This window comes from Chlorocebus sabaeus, chromosome 14, assembly GCF_047675955.1.
Source record: "Chlorocebus sabaeus isolate Y175 chromosome 14, mChlSab1.0.hap1, whole genome shotgun sequence".
In the NCBI taxonomy this organism is placed as follows: Eukaryota; Metazoa; Chordata; class Mammalia; order Primates; family Cercopithecidae; genus Chlorocebus; species Chlorocebus sabaeus.
Window position 1 is genome coordinate 38,668,062 of NC_132917.1, and position 14,363 is coordinate 38,682,424.

General features: G+C 43.5%; 1 protein-coding gene across 12 annotated transcripts in view; it reads left to right on the plus strand.

Moving 5' to 3' along the window:
* ARHGEF33 (Rho guanine nucleotide exchange factor 33) overlaps positions 1-14,363 on the plus strand; it is a 92,003-nt gene that overhangs the window by 62,569 nt on the left and 15,071 nt on the right. For all 12 annotated transcript variants that reach the window (XM_038006826.2, XM_038006822.2, XM_038006824.2 and 9 more), the window contains 5 exons: positions 6,762-6,894; positions 8,923-9,006; positions 10,129-10,212; positions 12,648-12,796; positions 13,777-13,941. In XM_038006826.2, the coding sequence (XP_037862754.1) occupies positions 6,762-6,894; positions 8,923-9,006; positions 10,129-10,212; positions 12,648-12,796; positions 13,777-13,941 (615 nt within the window). The remainder of the gene's footprint in view (positions 1-6,761; positions 6,895-8,922; positions 9,007-10,128; positions 10,213-12,647; positions 12,797-13,776; positions 13,942-14,363) is intronic.

Here is a 14,363-nt window from a genome sequence, read left to right on the forward strand (position 1 = left end):
GTTTCCAGCACATGGATTCTGGGGGACACATTTAGGTCATCGCAACAGGGAACCCCTGGCAAGTCTTAAACTTAGATTTTCATCAAGGTAAGAAAATGATTATAGTGTCCTGGGCCTTCAGTGTCTGTAACATGTCTTTAAAAACTTAAAGGGGGAACAAATGCTACTCTGAGGGAGGCATTGGTCTCTGTTGCCATCTGCATGGAGTCCCCATGGGTCACAGGTCTCTTAGAGGCACAAGAGAATGAATGGCAAACCGAAGCACTCAGTGGCCATTAGAGAAATGACACAGGGCTGACATAACTCTGGACCTGGGCCTTATCATTCGTGTGGGTGATCTTGCAGTACTGGGTAAGGCATGGGTGTGTGTGTGTGTGTGTGCGCGCTCATAGGGTCTGCCACCTGTTGTAACAGCACGCTTTCCCCATGTCACAACACTCCACCTATATCTGTTCATAGTCTTTAGACTTTTTTCTGTTTCCCTGTCTATTGGGAGAAAGCAGGAAGGAGGAAAGTAAGACTTGGTGAAAAAGATGAATGTAATGAATATATAATAATCCAGAAAAATTGAGGAAAAGGCCAATCCAAAAGAATGGAAAGTCTGGATTATGGACTACTATGGACATATGTGGCATTATTACTTTAAATATTCCATCGGGTAATATACACTGGTGGTTCATAAATTCTGAATCTACCCAGGGAAGCCCTTAATTATATTTTCCTGCTCCTTACCATCCTCCCAAATCTATTTGACTTGGTGGCTGCCAACAATACACTCAAAACACACTGCTGCCCCTCCTACCTAAATGACCGAGTGAGCCACTACTCCCTGACAAACCCACAAGTGGCTTGACTATTTTCAAGAATTATTTTACTACAAAACCGAGGTAAACAAAATACAGAGCAACAAGAACAGAAAGGCTAAGGTGACCCAGCTAAAGCTGTGACCATCTGGACTGGGCCTCACCTCTAAGACGCTGCCCAGATTCTCAGCAGTCCTTCCTTCCCCATCTGGCCCTTCCAGTTCCCCCTCCTTGATCCTCCCAGCTGCGCTGCAGGCCTCTGGCAGTCTCTATAGGCTCCAGCTGTCTTGATGTTGCCAAAGACCTACTCAGTTTACGGTAATGAAATCTAAAGGCGGTGTACCCTTTGGTGTGGCTTTGCTTTCACATAGAAAATTCTAAGCCAGCAGCATCTCTTCTTAGTCTGAAAATCTGGGGAGGCGGGGTCAGGCGGGGAAAAGAGAAAGAACTGTTTACTGTGGAAGGGAGTAGTAAGCAGCTGCTCTGCTAGGCACTTGATTTATAACTTCCCGAAATGTTCAGCAGAACCCCGTGACCCCTACCTTACAGATGAAGGAACTAAAGCCCAGAGAAGCTTAAAGCTGCGGAGCCAATGAGTGCCGGGATTCAAACGCAGGCCTGCCTGACCCTGTATTGTGTGCTCTTATACATCATACCACTTCCCCAAGGCCACTGCCTTAACAGCAGTATATAAAGTTTCTCAGAGAGCCAGAAGCATACAGTTGTCTCTTCCTATTTCAAAACTCAGTCCTCCCTCTTGCACAGCCTGGAAGTGTTCACTTCAGATCTCAGTTGATTTGTTAAGTAGGACTGCTAGATATGTTTGTCTAGCCCTTGTTGCAAGCCTCCAGCAGGCGGGAGGTCGTAGGGGAGAGACCAGACCCTGCAGAAGATTTGGGTAGATAAAAGAGAGGGCCCTTGTTGACTTGCTGCCACTTCCTATTTTTCTAAGACGTTCTCTTATGACCCATCAGTGGGAGGAAAGAGTAGATCTCTCCCTCAAATCCTACAAGATTAAAAAATCAAAGCTATCATACAATCCTCTATGAAAGTGAGATCATAGTTACTTCAAGATATCTGCAATAATGCTATTCATGTTAGTTATTTGCTAGGCTAACCCTCTTTTTTCTTTGCATGGACCAAGCAGAGAAAAGCTTCAACCCCACACTCTTTGTTAGTACTGAACATGAAGTCTCTGGTTCTGAGCTTGGTGGTGCTGCCGTTTTTCTATTTTAGGGTTAGATTTTCATTATTCTCCTCCACTCATTATCTTTCTTCTTTTTAAAAAGGTTTTCTGAAACCTTTGTGTGTACTTTATTTCTTTCTTTATTTTTTTGAGACAGGATCTCACTCTGTTGCCCAGGCTGGAGTACAGTGGTGTGAACTCGGCTCACTGTAACCTCCTCTTTCCGGGTTCAAGTGATTCTCCTGCCTCAGCCTCCTGAGTAGCTGAGATTACAGGCACACACCACCATGCCCAGGTCATTTTTATATTTTTAGTAGAGACGAGGTTTCGCCATTTTGGTCAGGCTGGTCTCAAACTCCTGACCTCAAGGGATCTGTCCACCTCGGCCTCTCAAAGTGCTGGGATTACAGGTGTGAGCCACTGTGCCTAGCCTCTGTGTGTACTTTAAATAAACCAGCTGAAGGAAATGCAAAGCAGAATGAGATTGTTCCTTTTCTCTACTGGCATTTTTCTCCATGCAAAGATGAAAAGAAGTGTATTAACATTTACTAATTTTCCCATCACAAGCCACAAGCCTTCAGCATTTTACCCCAATTGGAAAGTAACCTGGGATGCAAATAACCCCCACTGCAAGTACAACTTGACACTCAAGCCTGAGGTGGCCACATCTTCTCCAACCTATTAAATAAAACCTTAGGTTTTTCCTAAAACAAAGTGAGTCACTCAAGAGCTTCCTCAGCCTGTTTGAAGCCAGCCCTGCCCCTGGCTGAAAGGGCTGGAAGTTGCAGGGGCACATGCTGCTGGCTAAAACCTGGGCAGAACTTGAGGGCTGTGGTTCATTTGTTTGTTTTGTTTAGAGACAGGGTCTCTGTCTGTCGCCCAGGCTGGAGAAGGGTGCAGCGGCCCAATCACAGCTCACTGCAGCCTCAAACTTCTGGGCTCAAGTGATCCTCCTGCCTCAGCATCCCCAGCTGGGATTATAGGCATGAGCCACCATGCCCAGCTAATTTTTCAGTTTATTATAAAGACGGTGTCTCGCTCTGTTGCTCAGGCTGTCATTTGTCGAAGGATCACAGAAGTTGGAGCTCAGGGCTTTTTTGACTCTGACTCACCTAGTTAGAGCCACAGCCTCAGGATCACAGTTCTGTCTGAACACTTATGGAAGGGGCAGTGATCAGCTCAGCAGGATTGTCGATTAACCTTGTAAGCTAAACTCCAGTGCTATGTCCACCAAGAGCCCAACAAGCTTCGTGCTACAGATCACCACCAGGTGGCACACGTTTAATGACCATGCCCGTCCAAGGTGGCGGGAACGTGCTACTGCCAAGCTCAGGAGTTATTTTGGCCTCATTCTGGGCTGGCAAAAGCTAAGTTATTAACCTGAAACTATAACTGGATTTTTCTTTCTTGCTTTTAGTGTATTTCCCTCATTGATTAAGTACTATGTTGTTAGGAGATAAAAACTTTAAAGATTTTAGAAATAATAAACTACTCATGTTGCCATAATTTCATCCCCAGTAAGGAATAGAAAAAAAAAAAAAAAAAAAAAGCTGAGCTCTGAATACTTTGTCTTCATGAAAAAGTTGCTTCTGGGTATCAGGTCTGGTGCCAGGCAAAAGAGTGAAACAGGTGAAGTGTGGCTGTATTTCTTGCCATCTTTCTCCCTTTGCTGTCTGTCTTCTGATTTCACACTCCTCCCTAATTTCAAATAATACCCTTGCTAAATTTGTTTAAAAGGTTTAAAGTCCGTTTTCAATATTTCATACAGAACCCACTGTAGGTCATTGTTTTTCATGTAATTTTATGTGCTTCCACCGTACTTGATGCGGGCCTTAGCCTTCTCCGACCCCACCCTGAAATCTCAAACGATCATCCCGGTGGGCAGTCCAGGAGGAGATTGGTACCAGCTCTGCCATTCTCCAAGTACACTGACCACAGTGTAGCAGAATGCAGCTCTCTAGAAAGAAAGGGAGGGCCGGGCGCGGTGGCTCAAGCCTGTAATCCCAGCACTTTGGGAGGCCGAGGCGGGCGGATCACGAGGTCAGGAGATCGAGACCATCCTGGCTAACACAGTGAAACCCCGTCTCTACTAAAAATACAAGAAAACTAGCCGGGCGAGGTGGCGGGCGCCTGTAGTCCCAGCTACCCGGGAGGCTGAGGCAGGAGAATGGCGTAAACCCGGGAGGCGGAGCTTGCAGTGAGCCGAGATCGCGCCACTGCACTCCAGCCTGGGGCACAGAGCGAGACTCTGTCTCAAAAAAAAAAAAAAAAAAAAAAAAAGAAAGAAAGGGAGAAGGAAGGAAGAAAGGGAAGCAGAGAGGGAGAGAGGAAGGGATGAAGAAAGGGAGGGAGGCAAATGAAGGAAAGAAAAAGGAAATCAATAATCCAAGACATATTATCTACATATATGGACAATTCATCACAAAGTCAGATCTTCCCATGGTGCCCTAATATCTTCCAGGGTCACACCAGGACTATTACACAAAGTCATTTACAACCACTGGGTAGGAAGAAATCTTTTGCACCTAGATCTTTGGCTGGTGCAGCATTTTACTCTTTCAGTACAATCAGTTTTGCTTTTCTCCATCAGGTTTATGGTCTTCTCCTAGTCAGTATATCTCCTAGCCACCTCTCCAAATTCCCCTCTGATCTGGACAGGGATTTCTTTGATCTCCTAAGCCCACTGTTCCATTGTAAGTGCTCAGGTCAGGAGGCCTCTCCTCCTTTGCACATGGGAGGGCTCCAGGCACAGGAGGTGGAGGGAGTGGAAGATGGGAATGGAAGGCTTCCTCGTATCCGTTCACTGGGGGCTAGGTACCCTATTCTCATGTTTGTGTGTCTCCTCTGAGCTACAGTCACAGGGGTCACTTTGCTTGGCTTGGAAATGAGTTGGAAAAAACCTCCTTTCGATCTGGCGTCCTTCCTGTTGTTCCAACAAAGGTTTGCTTCTTGGGAAAGCACCCCAGTTGTCCAGCAGTTTACTCTCATTTGACCATTGGGAAATATTGAAGTAAGTTCAGAACAACCAGACCATCTCTTTCCTGTTTGTTAAACTTGCGGTGCTGAAAGCATAAAGGAACCTACCTTAAATCACCAAGTTAGAGCTCCAATCCTTGCTGTAACCCAGAACAACTCTGCTTCTTTTTGTTTTTTTCTTCCTCTTTCCTATAGGCCTCTAATAACCTCACTCTTACCCAGCTAGTCCCCCTTCCTCTTCCTCCCATGATTCTCTATCCTTCTTCTCCACCCCACCCTTCTCTGACATCTCCCTTCTTCCCTTCATCACTTCTGAAAAAAAAAAAAGAAAAAAAAAAGGAGGTACATTGCAAGATGGAGGAGAGAGGGATAGAAAGATAGGAAAGGTGCTTTGTAAAATTCAGGGAGTAGCAGGCCAGGCCTGGTCAGTAGCTGTGTTAGGCTGTTTTCACATTGCTATAAAGAATACCTGAGACTGGGTAATTTATAAAGTAAAGAGGTTTAATTGGATCATGGTTCTGCAGGCTGTACAGGAAGCATGATGCTGGCATCTGCTCAGCCTCTGGGGAGGCCTCAGGAAACTTACAATCATGGTGGAAAGCGAAGGGGAAGCAGGCATGTCACATGGCCAGAGCAGGAGCAAGACAGAGAGACGGGAGGCACTGAACACTTTTAAACAGCCAGATTTCATGAGAACTCACTCACTATCACTATCACTTGGTAGGACAGTACCAAAAGGGATGGTGCTAAACCATTCATGAGAAATTCGCCCTCATGATACAATCACCTCTCACCAAGCCCCACTTCCAACACTGGGGATTACATTTCAGTATGAGAGTTGGGCGGGGACACACATCCAAACTGCATTAATAGCCTACCCAGACAAGACTCTGTCCTGGCCCTGTATTCCTCTTAGACATTGAAGAAAAGGAAAAAAGAAACCCTCTCATACCCTACAACTCCCTGAGCTTTTTAGTTGCCAACTTTAAACAAATTTTCCTACTTACCTAAATAGCAGTCTCCTACTGGTAGCTGAGAATGGTCACATAGATGCCACCTGAGTGCTGCATCTACAACACTAATTAGAATAGACTATTTTGCACATCAAATAGGAATAGCTCTAAAACATGGAAAAAGGTATCCATTAGAATTTCCACTGAGTGTCATTTAAATGAGCAGGTAAAAAGGTCTTTCTAGTGATGTGCTCTTTATTTATTTGTATTTTATTTATTTATTTATTTATTTATTTATTTATTTATTTATTTATTTTGAGACAGAGTCTCGCTTTGTCACCCAGGCTGGGGTGAAGTGGCGTGATCTCAGCTCACTGCAACCTGTATCTCCCGGATTCAAGTGATTCTCCTGCCTTAGCCTCCCAAGTAACTGGAATTACAGGTGCATGCCACCATGCCCAGCTAATTTTTGTATTTTTAGTAGAGACAGGGTTTTGCCATGTTGGCCAGGCTGGTCTCAAATTCCTGACCTCAGGTGATCCGCCCGACTCCCAAAGTGCTGGGATTACAGGCATGGCATGCCAGGCCTCTTTATTAGTTCATTACACATTTGTATAGAAGCCATTAGTAAAGGGTTTTTTTGTTTTGTTTTGTTTTGTTTTTTTGTAGTCAGGATATCTGCTATTAGGTGTGCAATGAAAAACTTTAAAAAATCCTAAATGCAGGCCTGTGACTCAGAGTATGTTGGATGGCCGGGAGAATGGGCCCTGCTGCATGTATTTTTGTAGGGTCCTTTCTTCTCCACACCTGGTTTGTGTGATTCCGTCTCTATTCTGTTTCAAGCCTCTTCCCTGGCTCTTTACGGTATCTCGTCCAGCAGCACCTGGATCTGCTTCACGCACTACAGGAAAGGGTCCTGAAGTGGCCACGCCAAGGCGTTCTTGGAGATTTATTCCTTAAGTTAACAAATGATGAGGTAAGGTTTTCTCCGCCCCTCCATACATTTTACTTATATGGATTTGTGTCTCATCTGTCTACTTCTCTTAATAGAGAATCTAGAAGCAATGAATTTCAGAGCTAGAAGAAACACTGAGATCTAGTCTAACTTTCTCATTCTACATACAGATCATGGAATGACTCAGAGAGATTTAAAAGCCTTGCTGAAATCACCCTGCTAGCTAGGTAGTTGGAGATGAGTGACTTTCAGAACCCTAAGTTAGGTCTTCTGACTTCTAGTTCATAACTTTCCACTGTACTATAACTGCCTCCGTCGAGTATGCATGTGGATGTGTGTATGTATTGTGTGTGTGTTTGTGTTTATATAAATGTATGTATATATATTTGTGGGCCAGGTGTAGTGGCTCATGCCTGTAATCCCAACACTTTGGGAGGCTGAGGCAGGGGAATTGTTTGAACCTAGGACTTCAAAACTAGCCTGAGCAACACAGCAAGACCCTGTCTCTATTAAATTAAAAAAAGAAAAAATGTATATGTACATTAAAACATGTATATATATGCATGTGTATATATATACACACATATATGTACATATATACACATGAAATATATACACACACATGCATATATATACATATGAGAGTTTGTATATACATGTGTATTTTCACACACAATTTTCATTCCTTGGAGATTTTTTTAAAAATGTGATGGGTGGCTATTATCTTGAATTTTGCAATCTCTATAATATCCTACAAAGGCAATATGATCCAAGCCAGAGGCTGCAAACTCAAATGCCTACAGGGCCAGACAGTGGCATCAATGAGTGAAGTGAACACAGTATGGACTGGTGTGAAGTGTGAGCTGCAGTGGAGCAGCTGTGTTGTTTTACAAGGAATAGCTACTTAGCTTTATCCAATCATTATGCAGGAAAAAAGGACTAGAGTTGCCAGAGCTTCTGATATTTTAAGAAAAGCTGGAAATCCAGAATTTTGTGGGAAATTTTCTTATTTTTAAAAGATTGTGTGGGCTAATTAAAATTGGTCTGCAAGCCAGACTTTGCCTGAAGTCAATTTTTGTGTATCAATTATTCTCAGCTGTGGGTAACAATACAAAGTTTACAAATTATTTTCTTCTATAGACTAGAGTGGATATAATGTACTAATATCCTCTAATATCACTTTTACTTACTTGTGTTCAGTATTCTTCCTTTTGCTGAGAATTATTATAACTTTATAAGCTGAGAATGATTTTCCTAAGGGGATAATGCATAGATAAATATGCAATTAGTGGAAATATGCAATTACTAGAAAATGTTATGAACTACTGATCTGGATGATATGAAGCGGGACGGGCAGAGTCCCTCATCTGGACGTAGATGATTGACTGAAATGAAACAAATTACAAAAATAAAATATACGTTTTTATTGTTAAATGACTAAAACAATACATTTTCAACTTACATGAACCTCCCTCCTCCCTGGGTTTATTATTTCACTTTCTCTCATTAGGGAGGGGATGCTGAGTTTTGATTCCAAAGCACTAGGGATGTTTACCTTAAAATCAAAAATTTTTTTAAATACTTTTTTTTTTTTTTTTTTTTTTTGAGACAGAGTCTTGCTCTGTCCCCCAGGCTGGAGTGCAGTGGCGCAATCTCGGCTCACTGCAAGGTCTGCCTCCCAGGTTCTAGCAATTCTCCTGCCTCAGCCTCCCAAGTAGCTGAGATTACAGGCACCCGCCATCATGCCAGGCTAATTTTTTGTATTTTAGTAGAGACAGGGTTTCACCGTGTTGCCCAGGCTGGTCTCAAACTCCTGAGCTCAGGCAATCCACCTACCTTGGCTCCCGAAGTGCTAGGATTACAGGAGTGAGCCACTGCGCCCGGTCTAAGATAAATTTTTTAAAGCCTCAAAATATATAAAATAAAGAACATATTAAACGAATAAGATAATCTCTGCAAAGTACTCTTCTTTTACATATATGACTCTATAAAAATATTATAGATCCTGTTTTCAGGTTCTTACCATGCATTTTTATGTTTGTTTTAAAGAATAATTTCTTGGATTATTATGTTGCCTACCTAAGGGACCTGCCTGAGTGCATCTCATTGGTTCATGTTGTAGTCCTGAAAGAGGTGAGTTAACGCCATGTATATGCTATCCTTCATCTGCACGTGGTATCATATGATGTTGCTCATCCACCCAGTCAATACAGCACACGCACTCTGCTTTCTAGGCTGGGGAATAGCCCGAACACAGCCACTAATACTACTACCTGGCATTAAAGGAACTCACTTGAGGATCAGTGCCATTGTGTTGGTCCTCTCCCTGCCTTACTGACCCTCTGTTCCATTCCGTTGGAACTATAGACAAACTATAGTTCTATAATGGGCGTTCTATGCAGAGATCTCCAGGCTGCAGCTCACCTGCTGTATGTGGCGGGTTTTTTTCAGTCTCAGAAGAGGTGAATCCGAATATTAAACTTCAGTCATCCTTTGTCAGTTTATAAGATCATAAGGTGGCTCTATCATGTTGCTTGAAGTATTGCTACTGCAATGATGCATTAGGTGCTCAGTAAGCACATATACATGTATAACAGCTTAGTTATTTCAGATCAATAGGAACAAACAGTATCAGAAGCCCCAACACTAAGAGTTAATCAAATTTCACAAGAGATGAGAGGCTCTGTCTTATTAAGTTTCTACTTCAACCTCCCACTACTCCCAACCCAGTATAATGCCTACCATGTTAGCTTTCAGCAAATACCTGGGAAAGAGAAGAGAGAGAAAAGGAAGGGACACGGAGAAAGTACAGCATGTTTTCTGCAGCCAGCTGACTAGTTTCTAATGACACTCCCTTTTCCACTCTCCTGAGGCACCAAGTCTCCCTTAGAGCCTATTACTATACCATTGTCATGATTACTTGCTGGAGAGTCTTAATGAATTAATTCAACTCAAATAGAGGTTATTGAGTGCCGGCTTCTGTCTGCAACTGCGCTGAGTGGAAGGAGAGGGTAGTTTGGAAATTTGGGTGGATTCAAAAGAAGTATATGATATGCTCCCTGTGGGAGAAGAGCTGTCTCCTAGGGCATGTCCCTGAACATGTGGCTTCTCCCATGAGAGGTCAATGCTCTGTGACAATCTCCGGGAAGAAAATGCTCCAGGAGGAAACCCTTCCTACTCTGGTGGGACCGACTCAGGTTTTGCTGCCACAGCTGGAGGAACGCTGAAGAGTGACCTGACCTTTTTTTCATTCAGGGTGATGAAGAGATTAAATCTGACATCTACACGTTGTTTTTTCACATAGTCCAGCGCATCCCTGAATATCTGATACATCTGCAGGTAGGCATGGGTGGGAAAGCCACCAAACTGATTTGCATGCTAAATAATTATTGGTTTTGGCTCCCAACTGAGAAATACTGTAAAGCCTCAAGAATCATTAATATTTCTAAGAAGTGTTTATTTCGATTGCTATGATTACCCTATAACCCATGATACCCTGTGGTATGAGCTAAAATCTCTCTCTTTTTTTTTTTTTCTTTTGAGACAGAGTCTTGCTGTGTCACCCAGGCTGGAGTACAGTGGTACGATCTTGGCTCACTGCAACCTCTGCCTCCTGGGTTCAAGCAACTCTTCTGCTTCAGCCTCCTGAGTAGCTGGGACTACAGGCATGTGCCACCATGCCCAGCTAATTTTTGTATTTTTAGTAGAGACAGGGTTTCACCATGTTGGCCATGCTGGTCTTGAACTCCTGACCTCAAGTGATTCGCCCGCCTCAGCCTCCCAAAGTGGTGGGATTACAGGTGTGAGCCACTGCGCCCAGCCTAAAATCTTTATTTCTAAAAATGTTCAGCTGATGATGCTTACCTCTGAAGTTCTGTCTTTACTTACCAGCAACTTTCACCTCAGCTGATCCAGGACCTTTCTATAACCACTCCTGCTAGATTCTAAGCACTTCATTCAGTTCTTTCCATTTTGGTTTTACAGCTATCTAAATGCCACCACCTGACATCTAAAAATCCATCTAACCTGCTCACTTAACTGCTAGCCTGACTACTTTCTTTTGGCATGGGTCCAAGGTTCTACCATGCCATGTTTAAGCTTTATGTCACAGAAGAGGCATGAAGATGATGAGCTGATGTCTTCACACTATTTTCCTGCAGGGCTTGTGATATCCTGGAGGAAGAAGAGTTGAAAGAGAGGCTCACTAACCCCCACCAGATCCTCTTCTTCCCACCACCCACCTGTTCTGGTTTAATTGCTGACTGATCTTCTTAAGTAATGAAAGCATCTTAGAAATGCTTGGGACTAATCTCAGGTAGAAGTAGTCCAGTAGTCCAGTATCAAAATATCAAAATTGAACAGACTTTTTTTTTTGAGACAGGGTCTGGCTCTGTTGCCCAGGCTGGAGTGCAGTGGTGTGATCTTGGCTTGATCTTGGCTGACTGCAGCGTCAACCTCCCAGGCTCAAGCAATGCTCCCACCTCGGCCTCCTGAGTAGCTGAGACTATAGGCACTTGCCATTATGCCTGACTGACTTTTGTATTTTTTTTTTTTCTTCGAGACGGAGTCTCGCTCTGTCGCCCAGGCTGGAGTGCAGTGGTGCAATCTTGGCTCACTGCAACCTCCGCCTCCAGGGTTCACGCCACTTTCCTGCCTCAGCCTCCCGAGTAGCTGGGACTACAGGCGCCCACCACCACACCCGGCTAATTTTGTGTTTTTAGTGGAGATGGGGTTTCACGGTGTTAGCCAGGATGGCCTCAATCTCCTGACCTCGTGATCTGCCCACCCTGGTCTCCCAAAGTGCTGGGATTACAGGCGTGAGCCACCACCCGTGCCCTGAAAAGACTTTCAATTGTATATAGCTTTAGATCCTAAAAGCATTTTTTCACAATAATGATCTTATTTAATCTTTTCAACAATCCCATGAATTAGGTATTATTGTTGTCACATTTTACATGAGAAAATGCAGGGCCAAAAAAGTTAACAATTTACCCAAGTTAACACACCTAGTAGGTAAAAAAAAAACTAGGACTGAAACCCAGGTTTTGCAAATAGTAGAATATGGCAAAACAAGACCTGGTTCTACTCTCTGACTTGAGTTCAAACCTTGCCTCCGTTATTTACTAGATGTGTAACCTGATGAAGATCATTTACCTTCTTTGTACTTCAATTTCCTTATTTGTTAAATGGAATTTATAATAGTACCTATTTAAGCAGGTTGAGGTAAAAATTAAATGAAATAGTATACGTAAAGGGCTTACTACCTGGCGATAGGAAGTACTAGATACATTTTAGCTTTCCCAAATCCAAGTCACAGGCATATTCCACTACAGCACAGCGGGGAATGTAACAGGAGGGGCCACCAGGCTTGATCATAAACATCCCCCTCCCTCGCCTGCCTTGATGCCTGACGTTGTCAACATTGGTCCGGCTCTTTTGAGTTAAGGCACTGCTTATAAACAGTAATTGTTAGAATGCCGCTGTTACTTCAGAGGTCTAATTAGGAGATGCTTCTGACTCTTCAGATGAAATTATTTTATGTTCACATTCAACTCAAACAGGTCCGATAGTAACTTATTTTCCCTTGGTATGATAGAAAGCAGCCAGCGTATGGTCATACTTTCAGCGTATAATTAGATGGGTCATGTGTATTGTTCGTTGTTTTGATTAAATGGCTATCAATCTCCCACAATAGATCAAGGTGAGGTGCAGAAGAGACAAAACAAATTTTCTTGCTAATTGTGCAATGCTGCTTCCTTTTCCCCTCCATCCAGAACGTCCTGAAGTTCACAGAGCAGGAGCACCCTGACTATTATCTACTACTGGTGTGTGTCCAGCGCCTCCGAGTATTTATCTCACACTACACCCTGCTGTTTCAGTGCAATGAAGATTTGCTTATTCAGAAACGGAAAAAGCTCAAGAAGTAAGGTTCTCATGGTGCGGTCTAGAGGGTCAAAGACCAGTTACTCTGGGTGTCTTTCACAAGTAACCACTTTGTGTGTTAAGTAGCTGAAATGCAGTGGTGGGAGGTAGAAGGGAAGAGAGAAGGGGAGAGAAAGAGCTAGTCAGACTGGCTACAGGAGCAAGTCACTGACTACCTGGTGGAAATTATTTTAGCAGAATAACACTTCACTCTACTGCTTACATAGACCCCCTCTCATCCCATGTTGCTAACCACCTCAAAAATAGTTCAATGACTCTAAACTTGCCTGGTTCAAAATTGCAGTTAAAAGGCCACAACATAGTTTTATCAATTCAACAAGTATTTATTGAGCACCTATTGTGTCAGGCACTGTTCTATGCACTGAATATACTGAAAGGAACAAAACGGCCCCAACCAAATCTTTGCCACGTGGAGCTTCCTTTTTAGAGTTGGACAGTGAACAAATAAATAAGATGGTGATATGTGATATGGACAAAAATAAAGCAAATAAGGGAGAGGAATTTCGAATAGGTTTTATATTAGGGAGAAACAGGAAGGGTTTATTAGGGAGAATCTGAGCTTCGGAGGGAACAGAAGCAGCCCACAGCACAGCTTCCTAACGACCTGGATTTCCTTCAATTTCATCCCAACTCCTGTGGAGAAAACAGAATCATTTCTGTGGAAGCTTCAGACCAGAAAAAGATGCTGTCTCCTAAGCCAGGGCTCCTGTGATGGAAGATGTCTCTCCATACCCCCAACCCCTTCCCCCAAGTTCTTTTCAGCCAGTGAATCAGCTTCCCTACTCTTGCCAGCTTGCACCCTATTAAGCAAAGCAACTTAGTTTGCAAAGGCCCCTGGAGATAGAGACCTTCACAGCAAACTTTATCTGAGACATCTCTCCATCTTTTTTGGCATAATCTGTGTTCAGAGAGCCAGTTTGTCACCGTATAACCTGAGAACCGTTACTTCCATTCTGTTAGGTCATCCATGGCGAAGCTGTACAAAGGGCTGGCTTCCCAGTGTGCCAATGCCGGGCAAGATGCTTCCCCCACTGCAGGTCCTGAGGTTGTCCGTGACACCGGGATCCACTCAGAAGAGATGCTGCAACCCTACCCTTCTGCTCCCAGTTCTGGCCCTGCTGTCACGTAAGCACCTGTTGCTGTGGGAAGGTTAAGGTCAATGCCTTTGGGACCCAGCCAGTCTGTGTGGGTTAGCAGGGCAGTCTAGATTCCACCGTCCCCTTTCCCTATCAGGCCTCTATGTGCCAGCCAAGCAGACAACCCAATGCTTGGGTCCCAGAGGAAGGCACTAATGTTGAGGGACAGGTGTAGAAAGTGGGAAGAGGCAGAAAGTAGATATTTATTTCATGGATCACTTCAACTCTTGAGGCAGTTATGAAACTTCATCTTTGAAATGTAACAAATAGAGTCAAAATATGAAACCCCTGGAGATTATACCCAGATTGAACAATATGGCTGCCACTGCACTCTGCGTATGGAAAATAAAACCCCCAATCTTTCTTCCAAGTTAAAAGAGAATTCAAATGAGGTCAATATTTTGTCTCACT